At 43.6% G+C, this 22,079-nt stretch overlaps 2 protein-coding genes across 3 annotated transcripts; both read right to left on the bottom strand.

The window, feature by feature from the left end:
- Window positions 1-1,183: 1,183 nt before the first annotated feature.
- Window positions 1,184-17,401, bottom strand: LOC126994846 (uncharacterized). 2 transcript variants are annotated; one of them, XM_050854115.1, is made up of 4 exons: window positions 17,252-17,401; window positions 16,413-16,599; window positions 9,321-9,466; window positions 1,184-1,510 (listed from the first exon to the last, which is right to left on the bottom strand). In XM_050854115.1, the coding sequence occupies exons 2-4, from the start codon at window positions 16,550-16,552 to the stop codon at window positions 1,347-1,349; spliced, it is 450 nt and encodes a 149-aa protein (XP_050710072.1). In that variant the 5' UTR covers window positions 16,553-16,599; window positions 17,252-17,401; the 3' UTR covers window positions 1,184-1,346. The 2 variants fall into 2 exon arrangements, 1 of the variants encoding a protein (XP_050710072.1); XR_007749648.1 differs by lacking the exons at window positions 16,413-16,599; window positions 17,252-17,401 and adding an exon at window positions 9,971-10,140 and having other exon boundaries at window positions 1,199-1,510.
- A 255-nt stretch (window positions 17,402-17,656) lies between these two features.
- On the bottom strand, window positions 17,657-21,305 carry LOC126994845 (neogenin-like). The gene is made up of 4 exons (XM_050854114.1): window positions 21,082-21,305; window positions 20,634-20,792; window positions 19,246-19,451; window positions 17,657-18,488 (listed from the first exon to the last, which is right to left on the bottom strand). Exons 2-4 carry the CDS (start codon window positions 20,788-20,790, stop codon window positions 18,420-18,422), a joined length of 432 nt encoding a protein of 143 aa, XP_050710071.1. The 5' UTR covers window positions 20,791-20,792; window positions 21,082-21,305; the 3' UTR covers window positions 17,657-18,419.
- Window positions 21,306-22,079: the final 774 nt, after the last annotated feature.

Here is a 22,079-nt window from a genome sequence, read left to right as displayed (position 1 = left end):
GCAAGTGACAACAGACAGAAGAAGGAAGAAGGAAGAGGAAGGAAGAAGGAAGAAGTAAGAGGAAGGAAGAAGGAAGAAGTAAGAGGAAGGAAGAAGAAGAAGAGGAAAAGGAAGAAAACTGATGCCTTCTCGAGCACCTTGACACTTCATGGCAGGAGGTGAGTACTGTGGGAAAACATGACGTTATACAGAAGGTGACACTCATGAAGACTGGGAGGAGATAATGCACCACAGGGGAGACTGGAAGACTTTTGGGACTCCCATTCTGAAGAAGTTTAAGTCATGGGAAGGAAGAAAGGACTGTGATGAAGACTGGGAGATAATGTACCACAGGGGAGACTGGAAGACTTTTGGCACTCCCATTCTGAAGAAGTTTAACTCATGGGAAGGAGGAAAGGACTGTGATGAAGACTGGGAGGAGGGAATGCACCACAGGGGAGACTGGAAGACTTTTGGCACTCCCATTCTGAAGAAGTTTAAGTCATGGGAAGGAAGAAAGGACTGTGATGAAGACTGGGAGGAGATAATGTACCACAGGGGAGACTGGAAGACTTTTGGCACTCCCATTCTGAAGAAGTTTAAGTCATGGGAAGGAGGAAAGGACTGTGATGAAGACTGGGAGGAGGAATGTACCACAGAGACTGGAAGACTTTGGCACTCCCATTCTGAAGAAGTTCATGGGAAGGAGAAGGACTGTGATGAAGACTGGGAGGAGGAATGTACCACAGGGGAGACTGGAAGACTTTGGCACTCCCATTCTGAAGAAGTTTAAGTCATGGGAAGGAAGAAAGGACTGTGATGAAGACTGGGAGGAGGGAATGTACCACAGGGGAGACTGGAAGACTTTTGGCACTCCCATTCTGAAGAAGTTTAAGTCATGGGAAGGAAGAAAGGACTGTGATGAAGACTGGGAGGAGGGAATGTACCACAGGGGAGACTGGAAGACTTTTGGCACTCCCATTCTGAAGAAGTTTAACTCGTGGGAAGGAAGAAAGGACTGTGAGTTTTCAGACTAGGAGATGCCAAGAGGGTATCAACTTTAATAGTTCAAGAGGTCTTTTAGTAACAGCACTTAAGTGCTAGAATACCAGAAATCAAGTTGTTCAGAAATGGAAGAATTAGATACACTACAACTCTTGAATTAGAGTTGGAGGCCACCGGGATGAGCTTGTGTTGAAGATCTTGAGCAGTAAGTATGGAAACACTCATAACAAAGGAAGGGAAGCAGCACCAGAGCTTGAAGGCACTCATTCAGAAGCTACAGGACATGTTGTGGGACCATATACTCTGGCAAGGCTTCCACAATGTTTCATCACGTAAGATTCTTACCTCTAACACTTTGACCGTCACGTTGTTGTCAGTCTTGATAAACCCTCGGCCGTCTTGGCTCTCTGTGCCTCGGTCCCAGAGCCTGGCCACTCTTTGTTTCCTTGGCCTTGTCCTGCAGAGCCTCCAGGAGTGCCCCAAGCATCTGGTCTAGCGCCGTCATCTCCTTGTTGTTGATCTTCAGCTGCCGGAAACACAGAGCCATTAGAGTTTAAGCCTGTATATTTAAAGTTGTCATAACCACTGATGCAAGCATGATATAAGAGTGGAGGAATGAGACGTAGGCTGTCAGTGTTGGCTGTGAAGAAAGTGACGTGCCATCTTGGAGTACTCCCCCAGCACACAGGTACTCTATGGGTGACTTTATAACCCACAGGCCACACCTTTCCCTGCAGGTGGAGTGGCCGGCTGCTGCTGTCCAGGACACTGCTGTGCTTACCCAGAGTGCTCCAGATAGTCCCTGGCCCCTTACTGAGAGAGTTTTGGTGCTCTGGGTTTGTACAGAACTTGCCCTTACTTAAAAAAAATCACCTTCATAAACAGATTGCTACACTCATACTTCTTATTTATGGCCACAGGGGAGATCAACTTCAGGAGGTAAGGTAAGGTAAGGTAAGGCAAGGTAAGGTTAGTTAAGGTAAGGAATGGAGGTTGAGAATGCTTGATAAGGTAGAGTAAGGTGAGGAAGGGTTGATTTAGGTGAGGTAAGGTAAGGTATGGTATGGTATTGCAGGGTAGGGTAAGGTAAGGTAAGGTAAGGTAAGGTTAGTTAAGGTAAGGAATGGAGGTTGAGAATGCTTGATAAGGTAGAGTAAGGAAGGGTTGATTTAGGTGAGGTAAGGTAAGGTATGGTATGGTATTGCAGGGTAGGGTAAGGTAAGGGAAAGTAAGGTAATGTGACATACAGGAAGGTATGGTAAGGTAAGGTAAGGTAAGGTAAGGCAAAGCAAGGCAGGGTCAGGTCAGGTAAGGTAAGGTATGGAAAAACTAAGGAAAGTTAAGGTGTGGTAAGGCAAAGTTAGATAATGTAAACCAATATAAAATTAGAAGCAGGGTAAGGTAAGGTAAGGTAAGGTAGGGCAAGGTAAGGTAAGGTAAGGAAATGAAAGGAAGGGTAAGGTAAGGTAAGGTAAGGTAAGGTAAAGGTAAGGTATGTAAGGTAAGGTAGGGTAAGGTAAGGTAAGGTAGAAGTAAGGTAAGGTAAGGTAAAGGGTAAGGTTAGCAAAGGCAGGGTAGGTCAGGTAAGGTAAGGTATGAGTAAGGTAAAGGGCAAGGTAAGGTAAGGTAAGGTAGGGTAAGGTAAGGTAAGGTAAGGTAAGGTAAGATAAGGTAAGGTAAGGTAAGGTAGGGCAAGGTAAGGTAAGGTAAGGTAAAGCAAGGCAGGGTCAGGTCAGGTAAGGTAAGGTATGGAAAAACTAAGGAAAGTTAAGGTGTGGCAAGGCAAAGTTAGATAATAAGAACATAAGAACATAAGAACGCAGGAGTCTGCAAGAGGCCGGTAGGCCTGTACGAGGCAGCTCCTTTGACCCTAAGCTCCCGTGTATCTAACCCCACCTAATATCGCTGTCCATGAATTTATCTAGTCTATTTTTTAATGTGACAATTGTATTGGCACTCACCACATGACTGCTAAACCTATTCCACTCATCCACCACCCTGTTAGTAAACCAATTTTTGCCTATGTCCCTGTTGAATCTGAATTTATCCAGTTTAAACCCGTTACTTCGTGTCCTACCCGGTTCTCTTACCAACAAAACCTTATGAATGTCTCCCTTATTAAAGCCCTTCATCCATTTATAAACCTCGATCATGTCTCCACGCACCCTTCGCCTTTCTAGAGAATGCAAGTTTAACTGTTTGAGTCTTTCCTCGTATGCCAAGTTTCTCAACCCCTGAATCATCTTAGTCATCCTCCTCTGCACCAATTCTAACATTTTGATATCCATTCTATAGTAGGGTGACCAGAACTGAACCGCATAGTCAAGATGAGGTCTAACTAATGCTAAATATAGTTTGAGGAAGACTTCGGGGCTTCTGTTGCTTACGCTCCTTGAAATAAATCCCAGTACCCTATTAGCTCGATTTCTAGCTTGAATGCATTGTGCCCTTGGACGGAGATCAGAGCTCACTAAGACCCCTAAATCCCTCTCGCACCCAGACCTACTTATGAGAGTGTCATTTAAGCAATAGTTGTGTGAGGGGTTGTTCCTACCTACACTCAGAATACTGCACTTCCCTACATTGAACTCCATCTGCCATTTATCCGCCCAGTCATATAATCTGTTGAGTTCACCTTGGAGAGTACTAGCGTCCTGATCCGACTCAATTACTCTACCGATCTTGGTATCATCTGCAAATTTACTAACATCACTACTAATTCCTGTAATGTAAATCAATATAAAATTAGAAGTAGGGTAAGGTAGGGCAAGGTAAGGTAAGGTAAGGTAGGGTATGGTAAGGTAAGGTAGGGTAAGGTAAGGTAAGGTAATTTATGGTTGGGCCAAAGAAGGAGATCAGTCAGGTATTTAGGAGTGGTATTTTTAGTCCATGGTTGAGGAGAAGGGTTAAACTGCCACCAGGAATAACCCCACTTTGTTGTGTAGAAAGTCTCATTAGTAAGGAAGCATAGATGAGTTTTCTGAGTCAAGATGCGTAGCGATTGGGTTTTGTTAAATTATGTTAGGTTAAATTCAGGGTATCTTCAAACACATGATAGCCAGCACCTTATGGTATAAATCAACAAAGAATGATCCCCCTTTGTTTTATAGAAAGTCTCATTAGTAAGGAAGCATAGATGAGTTTTCTGAGTCAAGACCTATATAGTGACTGGGTTTTGTTAAGTTAGGTTAAATTCAGGATATCTTTCAACACATGATGGCCAGCACCCTATGGTATAAATCAACAAGGAATGACCTCACTTTGTTGTATAGAAAGTTGGTCTCTCTCTCTCTCTCTCTCTCTCTCTCTCTCTCTCTCTCTCTTATTCCCTTTCTTTTTTCCTATTAATTTTTCTTCCATTTTTCCGTCATTATTTTACTTTTATTTTTATTATCTTAATAGGTCCTCTCTTCCATGCTGCTCTTTTCCTCCTCCTCATCTCCTCTTCTCTCACTGTCACCCCCCCCCCCGAGTCACCTGATGTACAGGAAGCCGTGCAGTGCTATGGTTATTGTTCATTGGCACAACTCAATGAGGCCTCAAAACAAACACTCATATGAACTTAAGAAGAAAACACCACAGAGTGTGAAGTGGGCAGAAAAGAAATACTTCAGTGGAACCTTTGCCCAATTGGCTCCTAAATGTTGTTCTTAAAGTGAACTGTTTGTAAAGTGAAGCCAACTTTCCCATGACACACAATGTGATACAAGCCTGACCCCAAATGAAGGCTTCTCTACCAGTGTCTGGGATTTTCTTGGCCAAATCCTCATGCCAATGTCTGGCTTGTCATAGCCTCAGAAACACTGCCACTGGCAAACTGCTTTCATCTTTTTTACAGCAAGGGACAAAAACAACAACAACAAGCCCACTAGACGCTGCTCCAACAAAAGAGAGGCCAAAAGAAATATCAATCTCGGGAGGAGAGGTGTCCTGGTACTCTCCTTGTGAAAGAGGCCAAGGAAAGATGTTCAGGAATTCACCAGCACAAGGATGAAAGAATAAAGATCCTGGTTAACTCTTGCATAAGGGGTTTGGACAACACAAGGATGAAAGAATGAAGATGCTGGTTAACTCTTGCATAAGGGGTTTGGACTGTATAGGGATGAGCTAGAGTATAAAGTGATGTGCAGCAAGGGAGGAAAGAGGAGAGAAGTAAGGGATAGGAAGAAGGAGTAAAAATAAAGAGAGAGAAGTCACGGCGGCTTACTGACAGAACCAAAAGATAAAAAGCACAAATGTGGGCGTTCACAGATTCCTGAGGCTGTTACCGTTTAGCTTGTTCCTGAACCCAGGCCGAGAGAGAAAACTGGAGCATTGTTCATTATGTTTGTGATCCAATTTGTTCAAAAAGACTGTTCAATACCCAAGGTTTGTCTGTGGGTACAGTAACACCTTGGTTTTCAAGTGCCCTACACATAAGTGTTTTGATTTACTAGCAAAAAAAGATCACAAACAATGGCTTGCTTTAGGAGTGGTGACCTGGTTTAGGAGCATCCTGTTTGTACGAGTGGAGGACACGTTCTCTTTGTTCACTGCAGGACCAGAGCGGAAAACAATGGGAGCGGGGTCTCAGTCCACATTGTACGCTCACAGAGGCGGCACCTGCATGCTCAGGCCTGCTCACGTTTGTTCTCCAGTGTGTGCTCGTTTGGGTTTCAGCAGAACAGTCTGCGTTTGTTTTGATTTAAGAGTCAAATTCCGGAAGGAATTAAGCTCGTACACCAAGGCATGGCTGTACCAAATTCAGTCTGGGAGGCGGTGGCTGGGTGGACAGCGTGTGGGCACAGTGTGCTGGATGACCTGGGATCAAGTTCCCTCCCCCCCTACAAGCTGACACTGTTCAGTCATTGCACAAGACTACCCGCATGCTGTCCTGGTGCCCGCCTGTCAACCCAGACTATGGGGACACTCTCCCAAGAGGATCAAGTGGAGCTCCTCCAGGGGACAGTATGGGCCAGGCAAGATGGCACCACTATAAAACACTTGCCAGCACCACTAACAGGCTGGGTCCAGCCAACAGGCCCCATCATGAAAGCCCACCAGCACTATGGACCAAACAAAAATATACAAATAAATAGCCTGCCCTTACCTAACAACCTAAAACACTAAATATTAACTAATCTAACCTGACCTGTGTGTTATGCCTTGATAGCAAGTTGGAAAGTTTCGTAGTCGGCGTTCATTTTCCTGTTTCACTTTTATTTTTAACTTTATTTGTAGGAAGAATTTTGATGCTCTTCTCCCTTGTGTTTACTTCCTCATCTTCCCGCTCCCTTCTCTCCTTTATCCCATTTTCTCTTTTTACTCTGCCAGCTATCTTAATTTTTGGTCTTTCATTTTATCAATTTTATTCCTTTATCTCCCTTCCTCCTCCAGCTGTATTTTTGTCTCTCCTTTCCTCCAGATGGCCGTGCCTTCCCTGGCTTTCATTACATTTTCCTGTCTTTCTCCTGCCTCCTTCCACCTCCATGCGGGTGGCGGCCAGTTTTCACCCGCGCTGTCTGAATGGATACGCGGGAAGGCTCGCGTACGCATTATAAGCGCGGACACGGGTCTCGCCCGCAAGTGTGAGAGGCCTTACCCTTCTCACCAGAAGGAGCTTCTTATTTAGATTAATTTTACCCCATATATACACTCCAAAAAGTATTTATAATGCTGACAGCGATATATAAAGATTAGGTTAAGTTAGTTTGGTTAGGTTAGTTTGGTTAGATTAGGTTAGTTTAGCTAGTTTAGGTTAGGTTAGGAAATTAGTTACCTAGGCTAACATGTTTGTTGACTTTTTAATAAGGAAAGTGAGGAAGCTATCCGGAACTTCAAAGCCGACGGTTACTGTGGACCCGCTTTGGAAACTCCAGTCCCTGAAATAAAGTTAACAAGCTTTCAACAAGTGGATGTGGCTGTGGTGAAAACTATCATACACAGGTGAACCTGACGTACTGTGATGGTGATTCCTTGCCGATAAGTGACATCATTAAGAGTGGAAACTTTAGTGATTTCTTAAATATTATGACTGTGATGGTTAACACTAGTATTGAAAACAAGACTTTCCCTGAGAGTGAGAAAGCAGCGATCGTGAAACCTATCGTTAAAGGTAAACTGGACCCACAGTGTTTAGTTCCTTTAGACCAGTATCCAACTTGACGTTTCTATCTAAGATACTTGAAAATGTGATCTTAAATCAGCTAATGGAGCATTTGCTAGTGGTGCAGGCTTTACCGGATAATGAATCTGCCTACAAGAGGCTTTACTCAACTGAAACTACTCTCTGTTCGGTGGTAAACAACTTGCTTGTGCTTATGGATGAAGGGAAGTGTAGTGTTCTGATTCTGTTAGACTTGAGTGCTGCGTTTGACACGGTGGAGCACAGTCTATTGCTTCGGGATTGCAAGATTATTGGATTTGAGGGTGGCGCGCTGGATTATCTGAGGAGTTACCTTGAGAACAGAACTTACTGTGTGCAAATAGGTAAATTGTTCTCCACTCATAAACATTTGCAAAGAGGAGTCCCCCAGGGAAGTGTACTGGGTCCAATTTTATTGTGTTTATACTATCGGTCTTTCACATTTCCTAAGAAGGCATGAAGTTGACTTTAAACTGTATGCTGATGATACACAGTTCTATTTGTCGCTGAGTGATGTGGAAAACACTGAAGATAAGCTGAGCAGAATTATGGATGATGTCGGGAAATGGATGAATTCTAAGCAACTGAAGCTGAATGAGGATAAAACTGAATGCTTGATTGTGGGGAAGAACAAGGATCTCAGGAGGCTAGATGTTTCCACTCTTCGGATAAAAGATGACACTAGGACTGTAAAAAAGTCAGTCAAACATTTAGGTGTGATACTTGACTGCACTCTATCATTCAAAGAACAGATCAGTCAGGTGGTGAGAACGGCAGGCTTCCATCTGAGAAATATTGCATTTGTCAAGAAATACCTGGATGATTAGATATATATATATATATATATATATATATATATATATATATATATATATATATATATATATATATATATATATATATATATATATATATATATATATATATATATATATATATATATATATATATATATATATATATATATATATATATATATATATATATATATATATATATATATATATATATATAATCATGTAAATAGAAAGCTGGATTATTGTAACTCACTTTATTATGGCCTTCATAAATATCTGCTGAAGAAACTACAACTTGTTATGAACAGAGCTGCAAGGCTAACAAAGGGTCTGGTGAGAGAATAACACCTGCACTCACAGACTTGCATTGGCTGTCCATTAAGGCAAGGCTAACAAAGGGTCTGGTGAGAGAATAACACCTGCACTTATAGACTTGCATTGGCTGCCCATCAAGGCACGCATAGTCTACAAAATATTTGTCTTGACTTATCAAGCAATGACACTTGGTAAACCTGGATATTTGAGAAATACTCTACAGGATTTTCATTTGGACACCACCATGTCAGTGAGACACAGTGCAGAACAGTATAGACTCTATGAGCCCAGGGTCAACCTGGAACTGGGTTTCAGAGCATTTGAGAAGAGTGACCCGCGGCTCTTGGATCAGTTATGTGTAAGCATGGTGGTGCAGAGAGAGTGACAAGAGAAAGGGCATTGCAAGGAAGAAGGGTGGTAGGGTCTTTGAGACAAATCATGAATGGCAGAAGTGTGAGCATGGAGGTAAAGAGGGATTTGAGAAATACAATAATAGTACCAACCCTCACATATGCAAGTGAAATGAGGGCCTGCAATGAAAGTCAGAGGTCTAGAGTGCAGGCAGTGGAAATGAGTTATTTGAGAAGTGCTTGTGGTGTGAGTAGAATGGATGGAATGAGTAATGAAAGTGTGTACGAGCGTTTTGGAATGTGTCACGGGGGTGAAGGGAAGAAGCGTGGAGTGGTGGAAGAAGTGAAGCGACAGACTTTAAAGTGGTTTGGCCACATGGAGCGAATGAAGGAGAGTAAGATGACCAGAAGGATGTATGTGAGTGAGATAGAGGGAGGGAATGCTAGAGGACGACCTCCAGTGAAATGGAGGGATAGGGTGCAAGAGTACGTTAGGGAGAGGGGGGAAAGATCTTTGAGAAACTTTGAGCAGGCAAGGAGGGAGTGTCTGGATAGAGATAGATGGAAACTGTAATGTGTGATGACTCTCATACTGGAGTGTCCGTGGGTTGTGTGTGGCGTCACTGGCACACTACAACGCAGCAGTGACTGGCAACAAAACACCAGCAACCAAATATTACAAAAAATACCACACAAATGACAGGACTCCCATGAGCTGCACACTGTTCACTGACTGACAAAGACACCCACCTGTGTGCTGGATGATGGAGGCGTGGTTGGGGGAGTTGCTGCGCTCACCCTTGTCAAAGTTCTTCAGCTCCAAGTGGCCGTGATGGATCCACAGGTCTGGAGGCTGGACGCCAGGCTTGTTGCTCTCACTGCAGCTGCCGCCAACACTGCAAGGAAGTGATGTATCTTACTAGCTGCTAAATACTACTGAGTGCTGCTGTACTGCAGGGCTGTCCAGAGGGAGATGGAAGGGCACATGAAATCTTCAAAACAGGATGGATGTTAAAGGTATGAGGTTTGAGTTCAACAAAGCATATTTGAATTCATTTAAAGAAATAGCTCCCAGCCAGCACACTGCAAGCAATCACAAGTTAGAAACACGTGTTAGCTGCTCCACCAAGAGACACAGATATCACAAACAGAGGTCACTTGTTACCCTGCAACTATGTATAGCACAAAATGAAAGTCCATCTTGAACATTTCCTATGAACAAGTTTACCTTTTTTTTTCTTTCTCTAATCTTGGCAAACTTAAGTCTTTGTGGACTATGCCCTGCAGCCTTGTTCTCCATATTACAAAGTGAATAAAAAGTTCCTGCAGTCAGTGTAAAGGATTGCTGAAATGAGTCATGGGATGAAACACACCAACAAGAAACTGTCCTGCCACCTTACACAATGCTTGGCCTGGGCTCCGCCTTGACCCGCGGCAGTACAGTGTGGGGGCCAAGAAGGCCCCCAGCTGGTCATGGCTCCTGCCACGCCAGCGATCACCAGCACAATCAGGCCTCTCGCTCCACACACCAGCCTGGGGGCTCACTAGTCCAGTTGGAAATAGGGGTCATCATGCACCCCCCTGAAATATACTTCTAATTGGTGTTTCTAGATTGGAAAAAATGTGTAGAAAATGATTAGCTATGTTAAAAAGTTGCCCGGATGTCCCACGTATGATTTTTATGCAAATTAGTGCCGCCATTACCGACAAATTTATTATTCGCTATATCTCAACCTGTAGTGCAGATAACTCAACAAATAAGGTGTCTAGACCCATGTTTTCATGGTTAAAGATTGTGATAAAACTACTTTTGAAGTAACAGCACGTGTTCTTAGTATATAAATTAGTGCCGCCATTACGGAAAAATCGATTTTTGCTATATCTTAGTCAATATTGCAGATAACTCAACAAATAAGGTGTCTAGACCCATGCTTTGAGGGGCATATATTATAAAATTACTCTTGAAGTGACCTCATGTGTCTGTGACAAATTAATGCTGTCATAGCTGACAAAAATCTGTGGTTTTTTCCAGGGGTGTGGAGTCGGAGTCGGAGTCGAGGAGTCGAGGAGTCGGCTACTTTTGGCCGGAGTCGGAGTCGGAGTCGGAGTCGGAATTGGAGTCAGAGTCGGAGTCGGAGTCGGAGTCGGAGTCGGAATTGGAGTCAGAGTCGGAGTCGGAGTCGGAATTGGAGTCAGAGTCGGAGTCGGAGTCGGAGTCGGAATTGGAGTCAGAGTCGGAGTCGGAGTCGGAGTCGGAGTCGGTAAAAATATGAGCGACTCCGACTCCTTTACGTGCTAATTTTTTTAGTAAAGATTTCACTTCATGGAGATTCTTACAAATTGGGAGAAATTGACGTTTTGGAAGATATGTCCAATCAAACAGTCTGCGGGAATATTGGTATTTTTAATATTTTTTCATGCTTTTTATTTTGTATTTTCTTGAGGATATACCTTAAGGAAGGAGGGCGGTACATGCCGCAACAACCACCCTGACAACAGATAGTACAGGTATCCCTTTTGCCATATTTTATGGTGTTTTGCATGAGCTAATGTGTATATTTAATTCTATCATGGAGGATAATTGCTAAGTGATATCCAAGGATGGTAAAATGAGTGTGGTATACCGTATAAGTACTACATCGTGTGATCCCGTATTATACGCGTCGCGTACGCGTCTCCATTCTCCGCCTTGCTGAGCTTGGCTGACAACGCTCTTCAGCAGACGCCAAGAAGGCCTCATCAGCGAGAGACCTATAACGACTGACTCGGCCTACATTTAACTTCATACAGGTAAGACCATTAAATTCTCTATCATCGAGGTGTATATATAGCACAGAGTTAAAAATACCTACAGTGCGAAGTGATGATTGTCCCCGCCAACACACCGTGGCGGCCACCTAACCGTAGCCAGTTAGCTGAAAAGTGACAACACACCTCACTCCCACTCAACCTCCTGACATTATCATATTATATTATGAAAAGCGGAGAATACCATCATCTTCCTGATGGAATTCTGCGTCATATAAGCACTAATATAAAGCAATCATGCGACTGAAAATATATGAAAATAAGTGATAATTGAAGTAGTGCATAAACATTTTCTCAGACTTTTTTTCCATTCAACTCCTCATTTCTCCTCTATTTTTTATCGTATCTAATTTTCAAGCCCAGTTCTGAAATTTTCATGATTTTTCGCTCCTGTTGGTGTAGGTTAAGTCCCAATATGAAATTATCTATTGGGTCAAAATTGCCCAGGAACAAGAACCATTATGCCACGCGTGAGTCATGTGATGGTGTTTGTTTACAACATTGTCGGAGCAGTGGAGGTCCGTTGCCACCCCCTCCCTCACCCCCAAAGAATGGGGAGGGAGGACTGTCAAAAACCTTTAAGGTCAAAATGATATAATTAATAGACAGACACATGGAGATGATTAACTTAAGCTGACTACCATCACTAAAAGACAAAATAATTTAAGAGCTTATCTTATAAAGTGCGTGGTGTTAGGATACGCAGTAAGGTAAAGTTGGGAGCATACGAGTACGATACTCGTATGTTAGGTTCAGCTGGCTCTTTTAATTTGGCCGTGATCAGGTCCCACCATACACATGATACACACACACACACACACACACACACACACACACACACACACACAGTGAATTTTATAGATACAGATATATATATATATATATATATATATATATATATATATATATATATATATATATATATATATATATATATATATATATATATATATATATATATATATATATATATATATATATATATATATATATATATATATATATATATATATATATATATATATATATATATATATATATATATATATATATATATATATATATATATATATATATATATATATCATACTGTAAAAAAAAAAAGGAGTTGGAGTCGGAGTCGGAGTCGCAACCTTCAAATTTCCTAGAGTCGGAGTCGGTCCAACATTTAAATTTGGACTGGAGGTCGCAACATTTAAATTTACTGGAGTCGGAGTCGCAGGCAAGTCATTTAAATTTACTGGAGTCGGAGTCGGAGTCGCAACATTTAAATTTACTGGAGTCGGAGTCGGAGTCGCAACATTTAAATTTACTGGAGTCGGAGTCGGAGTCGCAACATTTAAATTTACTGGAGTCGGAGTCGGAGTCGCAACATTTAAATTTACTGGAGTCGGAGTCGCAACATTTAAATTTACTGGAGTCGGAGTCGGAGTCGCAACATTTAAATTTACTGGAGTCGGAGTCGCAACATTTAAATTTACTGGAGTCGGAGTCGGAGTCGCAACATTTAAATTTACTGGAGTCGGAGTCGGAGTCGCAACATTTAAATTTACTGGAGTCGGAGTCGGAGTCGGAGTCGCAACATTTAAATTTACTGGAGTCGGAGTCGGAGTCGGAGTCGCAACATTTAAATTTACTGGAGTCGGAGTCGGAGTCGCAACATTTAAATTTACTGGAGTCGGAGTCGGAGTCGGAGTCGGAGTCGGAGTCGCAACATTTAAATTTACTGGAGTCGGAGTCGGAGTCGCAACATTTAAATTTACTGGAGTCGGAGTCGGAGTCGGAGTCGGAGTTTTGAAAATCCGACTCCACACCCCTGGTTTTTTCCCTGATCTAGCAACATTGATCAGAAGATTTCTGGGGGTTGCATGATACTCTTTTCTTAACCTGTTGCTATCAGCCTTGGTATTAATAGTCATTTCTCTTTTCCATTCCAGATAAACAGTGTAGTAGGTGGTAGCATAGTGTAGTTTGGTGGTGGTAGAAGTACTAACCCATCATGCCCAAAAGAAAGCGTGGACGCAGCATGGATGCTGCAGCCCCCACCCCCCAAAGACTTACCTGCATTCTTCATTTACAAGCCTTGTCTGACCATGGTCGTTTTACACCCTTCAGTAAAATCAAAGGAACTGCCAATGAAAAACTACAGCAGCTTCATAACATCCGAGACCGACGTCTCCACCAAGCACATGACTCCCCATATCGTATGCAGTCAGTGTGTGACCAGATCCCCACAACTCTCCCTGATGACCTGGAAAGTTTTGGGTATCACCGCCAGTGTTATCAGCGATTTACTAGCAACCTCCATCTTCTGGGAGATGACGCAGAACCAGAAGCATCAACCTCACAATGGCATCACTCCCCTCGTAAACTGTCTTCTGCACCCATCTTCCCACCACAGTGTATTTTCTGTGACAAAGTGGAGATCAAAGGTGCTGATCGCAAAACTGAGAGAGCTGAAAACTTCTCGTCCTATAAGAATAAAGACAATGCATGGGAGCAAATCGAAACACGGGCCGAGAAATTGGGTCTAGTTCGACTTCATCGACAGGTAAAAGACAAAGACCTTTTTGCTTGTGAGGCCAAACACCATCCATCATGCTTCAAATCCTTCCGCACAGCATTCGCTAACTACGAACGCAAGATTCACAAGGCCAAAGGAGCAAAGGATACTGATCATGCTTGCATGTCAGCTGCCCATGAGAAGGCACTCAGCTTAGTATTGGAGCATATTCAAAACCATGTTGTCCAGCAGAATGAGGTACTTCAGCTATCTTCCTTGCGTTTGCTTTATGTTGAGGAACTGAAGCAGCATGGATATGAGAACCCAAACTATCGCTCTGAGAAACTACTGAAACGCCTACAGAATGACCCAATCAAGGACGATGTCAGCTTCGTGAAGGTGAATCGTGACAAAGGCGATGCTATTTCATTCTGGCTTGTGTACAGTTCAAAAACCACTGTTTCTAATGCCCTTGCAAGAGCCTACACGCTCGGAAGCGCAGATAAGTACCAAGATGTTGCTCTCCTCCTTCGGCATAATATTCTTCAAGCTTTCAGCGAGTCCAAATGCCTGCCCTGGCCACCGACAGCTGATGACATGGAGCTCCGTTGTGAAAAGCTCCTACCTCCAGACCTTGTCCGTTTCCTCAGCATTGTTATGGTTGGCAAGGAAGATTTAGAGATGAGCGATAAGATGAAGCGTCTGGTATTCTCCATTGGGCAAGACCTGTGCCGTGCAGTGTCTGAGGGAAAATGGAAGTTACCAAAACACATGCTCCTCTGTATGACTGTCAGGCACCTGTTCCGAAGCAGCTCACCACAGTATTGCACAGGCTTGGCCACTCTGAGAGCTACGATTTTGGCTTAGAGTTGGAAACTGCTCTGGCCAAGGCCCTGGATGAAGTCTCGACTTATCTGACACCCCAAATTGTGACAGGAGAGGCAATATTGTCTTCCATTGTGAGTGGGACAACCTCAATAAAACCACAACAAGTGTGCACGGCAGCAACATTGTCAACAGTGCTGGAGGAATCATGGTGCAGGAAGTAAGGCCTGGGTTTGAGATCTCCAAGGTCCGAACGCTGCCTATCATCAACAAGTCACAACAGCGTAGCCTGAAAGTCGACATACCAGAAACTCTCCCACCCTTGCAGTTCAGTCGTGTGGCCCAAAGTTCCCTGAGGGCTCCTCATTCACACCCCCTGCAGAGAATGACACAGTCTATGCTACTAAGATGCGTGAGTACTATGTCTGGCTCTTCAGCAGATACATTGGTAGTAATGGCAAGCAACCAGTGCCTGGACTAGGGGGCTTTACCTCTGCAACTGGGACTCCCCCACCTAGAAAATCAACAGTGGACTACTTCACACCCATCCATCAACCAATCACTGACAATTCAGTTGTTCGTGAGCTGTTGAAGCGCTCTGAGGAAGCCACGGTTGAGGTGGGTCAGAAGTGGGTCCTGAATACATTTGATCTTGGAGTCTGTTTGAAAGCCCTACCTATCATCTGGCGATGGCCAGAAGAATTTGCCAATCATGTGGTCATGATTGGACCCTTTCACACATCCATGAACTATATCGGGATGCTCACAGGACACAAAATGCGTGGCTCGGGATATGCAGAGATTCTGTTTATATATAGCGAATAATAGATTTTTTGGTAATGGCGGCACTAATTTGCATAGAAATCATACGTGGGACATCCGGACAACTTTTTAACATAGCTAATCATTTTCTACACATTGTTTCCAATCTAGAAACACCAATTAGAAGTATATTTCAGGGGGGTGCATGATGACCCCTATTTCCTACTAGACTACACCGATGCTCTTGTCAACAGCTGGAACACAGGAGCAGATGTATAATATTTTTAACATTGGCTTAATCAATCAGTCAATCAATGGGGGCCTCTGCCAGCCTGCCTCACCTAAACTATGACACCATTCTTGGGGGTTCCTCTGTGCAGGTCCCTATGCAGGCACCTTCCCCATACCATGTACCTCCCAGCAGGATCCATCAACCTGCTCTAACCCAACTTTCTGGGCACACTCTTTACTAAGGATTGTGTCTTACATAAACAACCTGGTAATCAGGGTTTACCCACATGCCCACAGAGCCAGAGGTGGCATTCACAGAGCATGCAGGTAATGGGCCTCAAGTCAGCCTCAGGGAGGGAGTGCTCCATGATGAGGGACAGTATGGTGGGACACAACATGTGCATAACTGGGAGAACAGTGACTGATGCACCACAACACACAGCATGCAGGTAATGGGCCTCAAGTCAGCCTCAGGGAGGGAGTGCTCCATGATGAGGGACAGTGTGGTGGGACACAACATGTGCATAACTGGGAGAACAGTGACTGATGCACCACAACACACAACATGCAGGTAATGGGCCTCAAGTCAGCCTCAGGGAGGGAGTGCTCCATGATGAGGGACAGTGTGGTGGGACACAACATGTGCATAACTGGGAGAACAGTGACTGATGCACCACAGCAATGACGGCTCCCTAAGACTAACACTTCCTTACCTGGAAGTCGTGAAGCTTTCCACGGAGGAGAATGGACCAAAACCTTTGACATTGTGAGTGTGCATCTTGTGCAAATACTTCCTTGAAGGCGTCAGTCCATGGACGGTAAGGGTGAGCCAGTCCCCCGTCACTTCCCCCATCACCCAGTCACCGACAGTTTGGTCCGTGGTGAGGAATATCACGTAGCCTGGAACAAACAAAATTACTCCCTCAATAATCTTTTTTTAACCGTGTACCAGTGACAGGCAAAATTTGTGGCTTTACCGTGTAGCAGCGACGGGCCTAATTTTTGCTATGATATAAGCCCCCAAAATAGATGATGCATAAACTGATCACAAATGCATTGATATATATTATAAAAAGGTTTGCCTGAGTGATGATTTTCTCTCTCTCTCTCTCTCTCTCTCTCTCTTTTTTTTACGTCGCGGCCTATTGCGCCGGTAGGCTTCTTCCCGGTGGGTCCTGATGGTCGGCCCAAGGCAGTGCTTAGAGTGGCCTTTCAGAAACATGATCCCTGCAGCTACTGGGTTAAGTGCTGCCCATAGCTCCAGTAGGCTCTTTGGAGGGGCCTCTTGGATGACCCCAGCCCGGTAGTGGCTCAGGCAAATTGTATTCATAGTAGCTGACAGGATGTATGGTTCTTGCTTCCTGCCTGGCCCACGCTGCCCACCACCATGACCTAAGTCACTGTTTATTTACTATATATCCAGGTCTTTTCCACGTCAGTGAAGGTGTGTTCCCTTAACTATGTAGTCTAGTACATCACTGTGGTTTGGCACACTGACTCTTTTTATTTTTTTATAATTTGAAGATGCCATCCTGGTAACCCATCAGCTCACCTGTGATCCTCCCGTTGTTCCGCTGCAGCGGCTGCCGGGTGAAGGTGGTGGTGGACGGCTGCCGGGTGAAGGTGGTGGTGGATGGCTTGCCAGGGAGGGCTAGGACGGCCGGGCCACCAGCAGGGTGTTGGAGGCCACCAGGCTATAGGGGGATTCACACCAAACCTGATGGGGACAAGTGTGTGGGAAAAAGTGTGATTTTGGCACACCAAAACTTCAAAGTTCCCCCATCATGCATTATATATATATATATATATATATATATATATATATATATATATATATATATATATATATATATATATATATATATATATATATATATATATATATATATATATATATATATCCTGGTGAGTGATTCAAAAGTTTCCAAAGGTTACTTTAAGTTTAAGTTTAGGCCTGTAAGTCTGAGCACAGTCAAGGATCCAGATACATACTTGTTCAGTACTTGTTTGTAGTTGGTACAGGAGCAGGTTTAGGACAGATAGAGTTGCCTGAAGTTGTCATTTTCATGACAGAATATTATATTATTACCATACAGAAGAATATCTACTTTTATTCTGTTACGGTTTGGTTGCAAACCTTGGTTGCTATTATGATACATTGCCAGCCAAGTTAGTAAAGACTAAAGGAGGCTGATTTTTTACCTAGTAAAAAACATGTCAAGTTGGCAACATTAGCGCAGGAGGATATAATAATGTAGGAATCTTTTTTTTATACTTTGAAGAGAATAAATGAATCATTGCACATGAATAGGTTGTTTTACTTTATCATCTTTGGAGCACATCATTTAACCTATGGAATATTTTACTCAGAAAAAATACAAATAAAGTCAATGATTTAATCATTTGATTAAATCAATTTGATTAAATCATTGCCAACCCTGCTGTGCTGTTTCTAATACCATTATGTAAGGTTCATTTTTAAGTATTTGCAAAAGGTCAATGAAAAAATCAATATCTCAAACACTAATAATAGCTCACCCTATGAGTCATAATTTCTCTGTGCCTCATCACAGCAAGGATTCAGCTGTGCAGGATTTCCTTGAGAAGTGTTGCAGGACTGAGTGAATATTTACTGAAAGAAGAACGAAGGCTTCCAGCACTGTGGTCTCACCCTGATGGTCTTCACAGCAAACTCACACACTGTTGATGGCTTGAGGCTGTCAATGAGGCAGGTCACATCCGTGGTGTTGACGTAGCGGCTGGAGGATGAGGACGAGAAGGTGGTGCAGCTGTCGTAGTGCAGGAGTCAAAGGTCAGTATTAACAGGGAGTCAGGTACAAGGATGGAGGGAAAACATGAGAAAGGCCACTGGATGAAGGACTGGCTTGTGAAATGAGACATGAATGACAGGAGGATAGGAAGGGTGTGAGGGAGTGCTTGCAGGAAAAAGAGGATGTGAAGTGAAGGATAAGGATGTATGAGGGAGGATATGAGGTGTATAAGGGACTGTTTGAAGGAAAAAGAGGATGCATGAGTTATGAATAAGGATGTGTGAGGTGGACATGAGGTGAATAAGGGACGATAGTATGAGTAAGTAATGGATAAGGATATAGAGAGGAAGATATGAGGTGAATGAGGGGCTGTTTGTAGGAGGGAGAAGGATGCAAGTTACGAATAAGGATGTGGAGAGGTGGATATGAGGCGAATAAGGGAGTGTGTGCAGGGAAACAAGAATGTGTAAGTGGTGAATAAGTTCCTTGACAAATGACTAACTTTTCCGCTGCTGTGTTGATGCAAGTGGCAAGTCTGTGACACAGTGCACAAAGAACATGAGATAAAACATATATTTTCCAGCTGATGACTGCCCTCCCTGAAGCAGCCCAGCAACACTACCCAAAACTGACCTCTTTTGACCTCCCATTCTTCATGCTTGTGTTTGGAACGGCATCTAGTGGCCTTTTAATTGTTGTTTAATTTGTTTACCTTGAGTTGCCTCCCTTGAAAAAAAAAAAATAATAATAATAAATAAATAAATAAATAAATCACCTGGTTCTGGCTCAGCATGGTGTCCGCCCACTGCAGCACCACGGTGAAGGGCGTCAGCACCACGGCCTTCACCCACACCGCCGGGTCCAGCGTGGGTGCCACCACCTCCTCCTCCTCTGGCTGGGTGCGGACTTGCTGGTACACCGGTTGCCCGTCACCCACGTTGTTGAAGGCTCGCAGGCTTATCACAAACTCCATGTTGGGTTCTGAGGAGATGGAGAACTTGTTATGGACCTAATCGTAACAATACAACAATTTGTTCACGACCCTTAACCCGTCCGCTGCGATTGGCACGGATTTTGCCTTCACTGGTAGCCTGGTAACATAGTCCCAGGTCTTTCTCTCGCTGTCTGTGGTGGATAGTGGAGTGTTTCCCATGTGGTATTGGTGTGCTGGATATCCCCTCCCAAGGTGCAGGACTACACTTTTCTTCACTGAACTGTAGCCACGGACACTTTTTGTTCCATTCCTGTAGCTTGGCGAGGTCTGCTGCTAGAAATCCGCAGTCAAGGGGTTAAACTGGGCAGAACAGATAACAAATAAGATAGACTAACAGACAACAGGTAGAAAGACAGATAACAGGCCACAGATAACCAATGAATAACCTGACTAACATTATGACCACCCAGGAAATATCTGAGAGTTCAGGGCAGACAGAGGAATGAGCCTGAACGATGATGAGTCTGAAAATGGCAACTCAGAATACCACCTCCTTTCCCTCAATAATTGCTCTCATGGTCCAGGGTCTTCACAATATGGAGAGCTAACTTTATGATGGTGTGTAAATACTTTTCTGTGTGTGTTTGTGTGTGTGTGTGTGTGTGTGTGTGTGTGTGTGTGAAATGTTAACAGACTCAATAAATGTTTAACTATGATCTACTTAGCAAGATCTCTACCTTCACTTTACTTTGCTTAAATGAAAACTTGTTATGGACTCCATCATCATTTTTTTTGGGGGGGGTGAATGTAATGTTAACTCCAGACTCAATAAATGGTTAACTATGATATCATTTAACCCATTGACTGTGGATTTCCTACCAGAAGACCTCACCAAGCTATAGAAATGGATCAAAATGTTTCTACTAAAATTCAGTGAAGAAAAATGTAAAGTCCTGCACCTTGGGAGGGGATATCCAGCACACCAATACCACATGGGAAACACTCCACTGTCCACCAGAGAGGCAGAGAAAGGTTACCAGACTAACAGTGAAGGCAAATCCGTGCCAATCGCATTTGACAGGCTAACAAAATCTTTACCTTCTCTTGGCTCAACACAAATGTAGAAGTGGCTAATTCAAAATCCCTGTCTTGTGGAGAATCACACTGCAGGTCTGCATACTACTTGGCCAGAAAATGGAGAATTAGTCACAAATGATCATCTTACACACCCAGCTTATCAATGATGTAACCGCGCTGCTTGCTGTCCACGATCTTGGAGTAGATGTCCGCCACGCCTTGGTCCCAGGCAATGGTGTAGCCGCACAGCAGCACATTGTGCTGTGCGGGGGGCTGCCAACACACCCTGATGTGGTCAGTCAGTGCCATGGCTGTAATGGACCACAAGACACTGCAGATAACACAGTGACTCCACCATCATGATCACTATGTAGGTTTTATCATGGCTTCCAAACATGAATATTTTGTACCATGAAAACAAAATTATACAAATGTATTGTACCTGTAAGTTATCCTAAATTCTATGCACAACACATATATTAGGTTTATACTGTTTGTTGGGAATTAAGAATGTAAGTGATGGATAAGGAGGTAGGAGGTAGGAGGGACAATTTGAAGGGGACAGAGGATGTAAATCACAACACTGAGGGAAACACTCACCCTTCAGACCAACTGGCTTGTCTGGGACCCTGTTTTCATGGAGGTCATTGGTGAGGTCCCCGCCAGGGTGGACTGAGTGTATGGGCAGTGCCGTTGACCGTGAGTGCTGCAAGATGGAAATGGAAAATGAAAATGAGGAGCTGTTAGCATATTCTCAACATGGAAAAATTCCACTTACATTAAAATTTACTCTGTTGAAATGAAATGGGAAAAGTATATTTGTCCCCTTGAATGTGCATTTCTAGCAGAAGACCTCATCAAGCTACAGGAGTGGAACAAAAAGTGGCTGCTTCAATTCAATGAAGAAAATGTAGTCCTGCACCTTGGGAGAGGATATCCAGCACACCAATACCACATGGGAAACACTCCACTATCCACCACAGAGACAGAGAAAGACATGAAACTATATATATGATACTAGGCTAACAGTGAAATCCAAACCCGTGCCAACCGCAGCGGACGGGTTAACCCAAACTACCTGCCCCGTCCACGGACCCCATAGGGCACGGAGGGTAGACGACAGGTGCTTACATTTCAACGCCTACACGCCACGCCACGGCACCGCTACAAGGCAGGGAGCACGAGGATAAACAGGGGGATAGATAGCAGAAGGGAAGCACGGAGCACAGCGTCCCTTCCTCTCTCCCCCGCGCGAGGTAAACAAACACTGAACAGCTGATGGCTGGGATTATTGTACAACGTTGCCAGATTGTCGTACTCAGTTTCTCATGTTTCCCAATTTCCATCCCCAAAACTGTTTCCTGGGTCACAATAACGATATTTATTTGTAGTTATTGTTGAAATGGTTTATTATTCATGTTTCCTGGTGATATTTATGCGGGAGAAGCTGGTAAATGTAATGCTCCGAGTACGACAATCTGGAAACGATGCTGGGATAACTTGCCTTCATCATCTCGCCCTCGTGCATGTACCGGTTTTCGACGCTTAACCATTGCCAAAACACATCAGGAATCAACGGTTTTAGTGATAACTATATC

This window comes from Eriocheir sinensis, unplaced genomic scaffold (genome assembly GCF_024679095.1).
Source record: "Eriocheir sinensis breed Jianghai 21 unplaced genomic scaffold, ASM2467909v1 Scaffold893, whole genome shotgun sequence".
NCBI classification, from domain to species: Eukaryota; Metazoa; Arthropoda; class Malacostraca; order Decapoda; family Varunidae; genus Eriocheir; species Eriocheir sinensis.
This window is presented reverse-complemented; position numbering and strand designations above follow the sequence as displayed.

What these genes read in the sequence shown, in the direction of transcription:
- LOC126994846 (XM_050854115.1), bottom strand. Translation starts at nt 16,552, where the DNA reads ATGGGGGAAGTGACGGGGGACTGGCTCACCCTTACCGTCCATGGACTG. An exon ending in GAAAGCTTCACGACTTCCAG is followed by an intron (nt 9,467 to 16,412) that starts GTAAGGAAGTGT and finishes ACTTCCTTGCAG; the next exon opens with TGTTGGCGGCAGCTGCAGTG. An exon ending in CTCCATCATCCAGCACACAG is followed by an intron (nt 1,511 to 9,320) that starts GTGGGTGTCTTT and finishes TGTTTCCGGCAG; the next exon opens with CTGAAGATCAACAACAAGGA.
- LOC126994845 (XM_050854114.1), bottom strand. Translation starts at nt 20,790, where the DNA reads ATGGCACTGACTGACCACATCAGGGTGTGTTGGCAGCCCCCCGCACAG. An exon ending in TTACATCATTGATAAGCTGG is followed by an intron (nt 19,452 to 20,633) that starts GTGTGTAAGATG and finishes CCATCTCCTCAG; the next exon opens with AACCCAACATGGAGTTTGTG. An exon ending in CCATGCTGAGCCAGAACCAG is followed by an intron (nt 18,489 to 19,245) that starts GTGATTTATTTA and finishes GCACTACGACAG; the next exon opens with CTGCACCACCTTCTCGTCCT.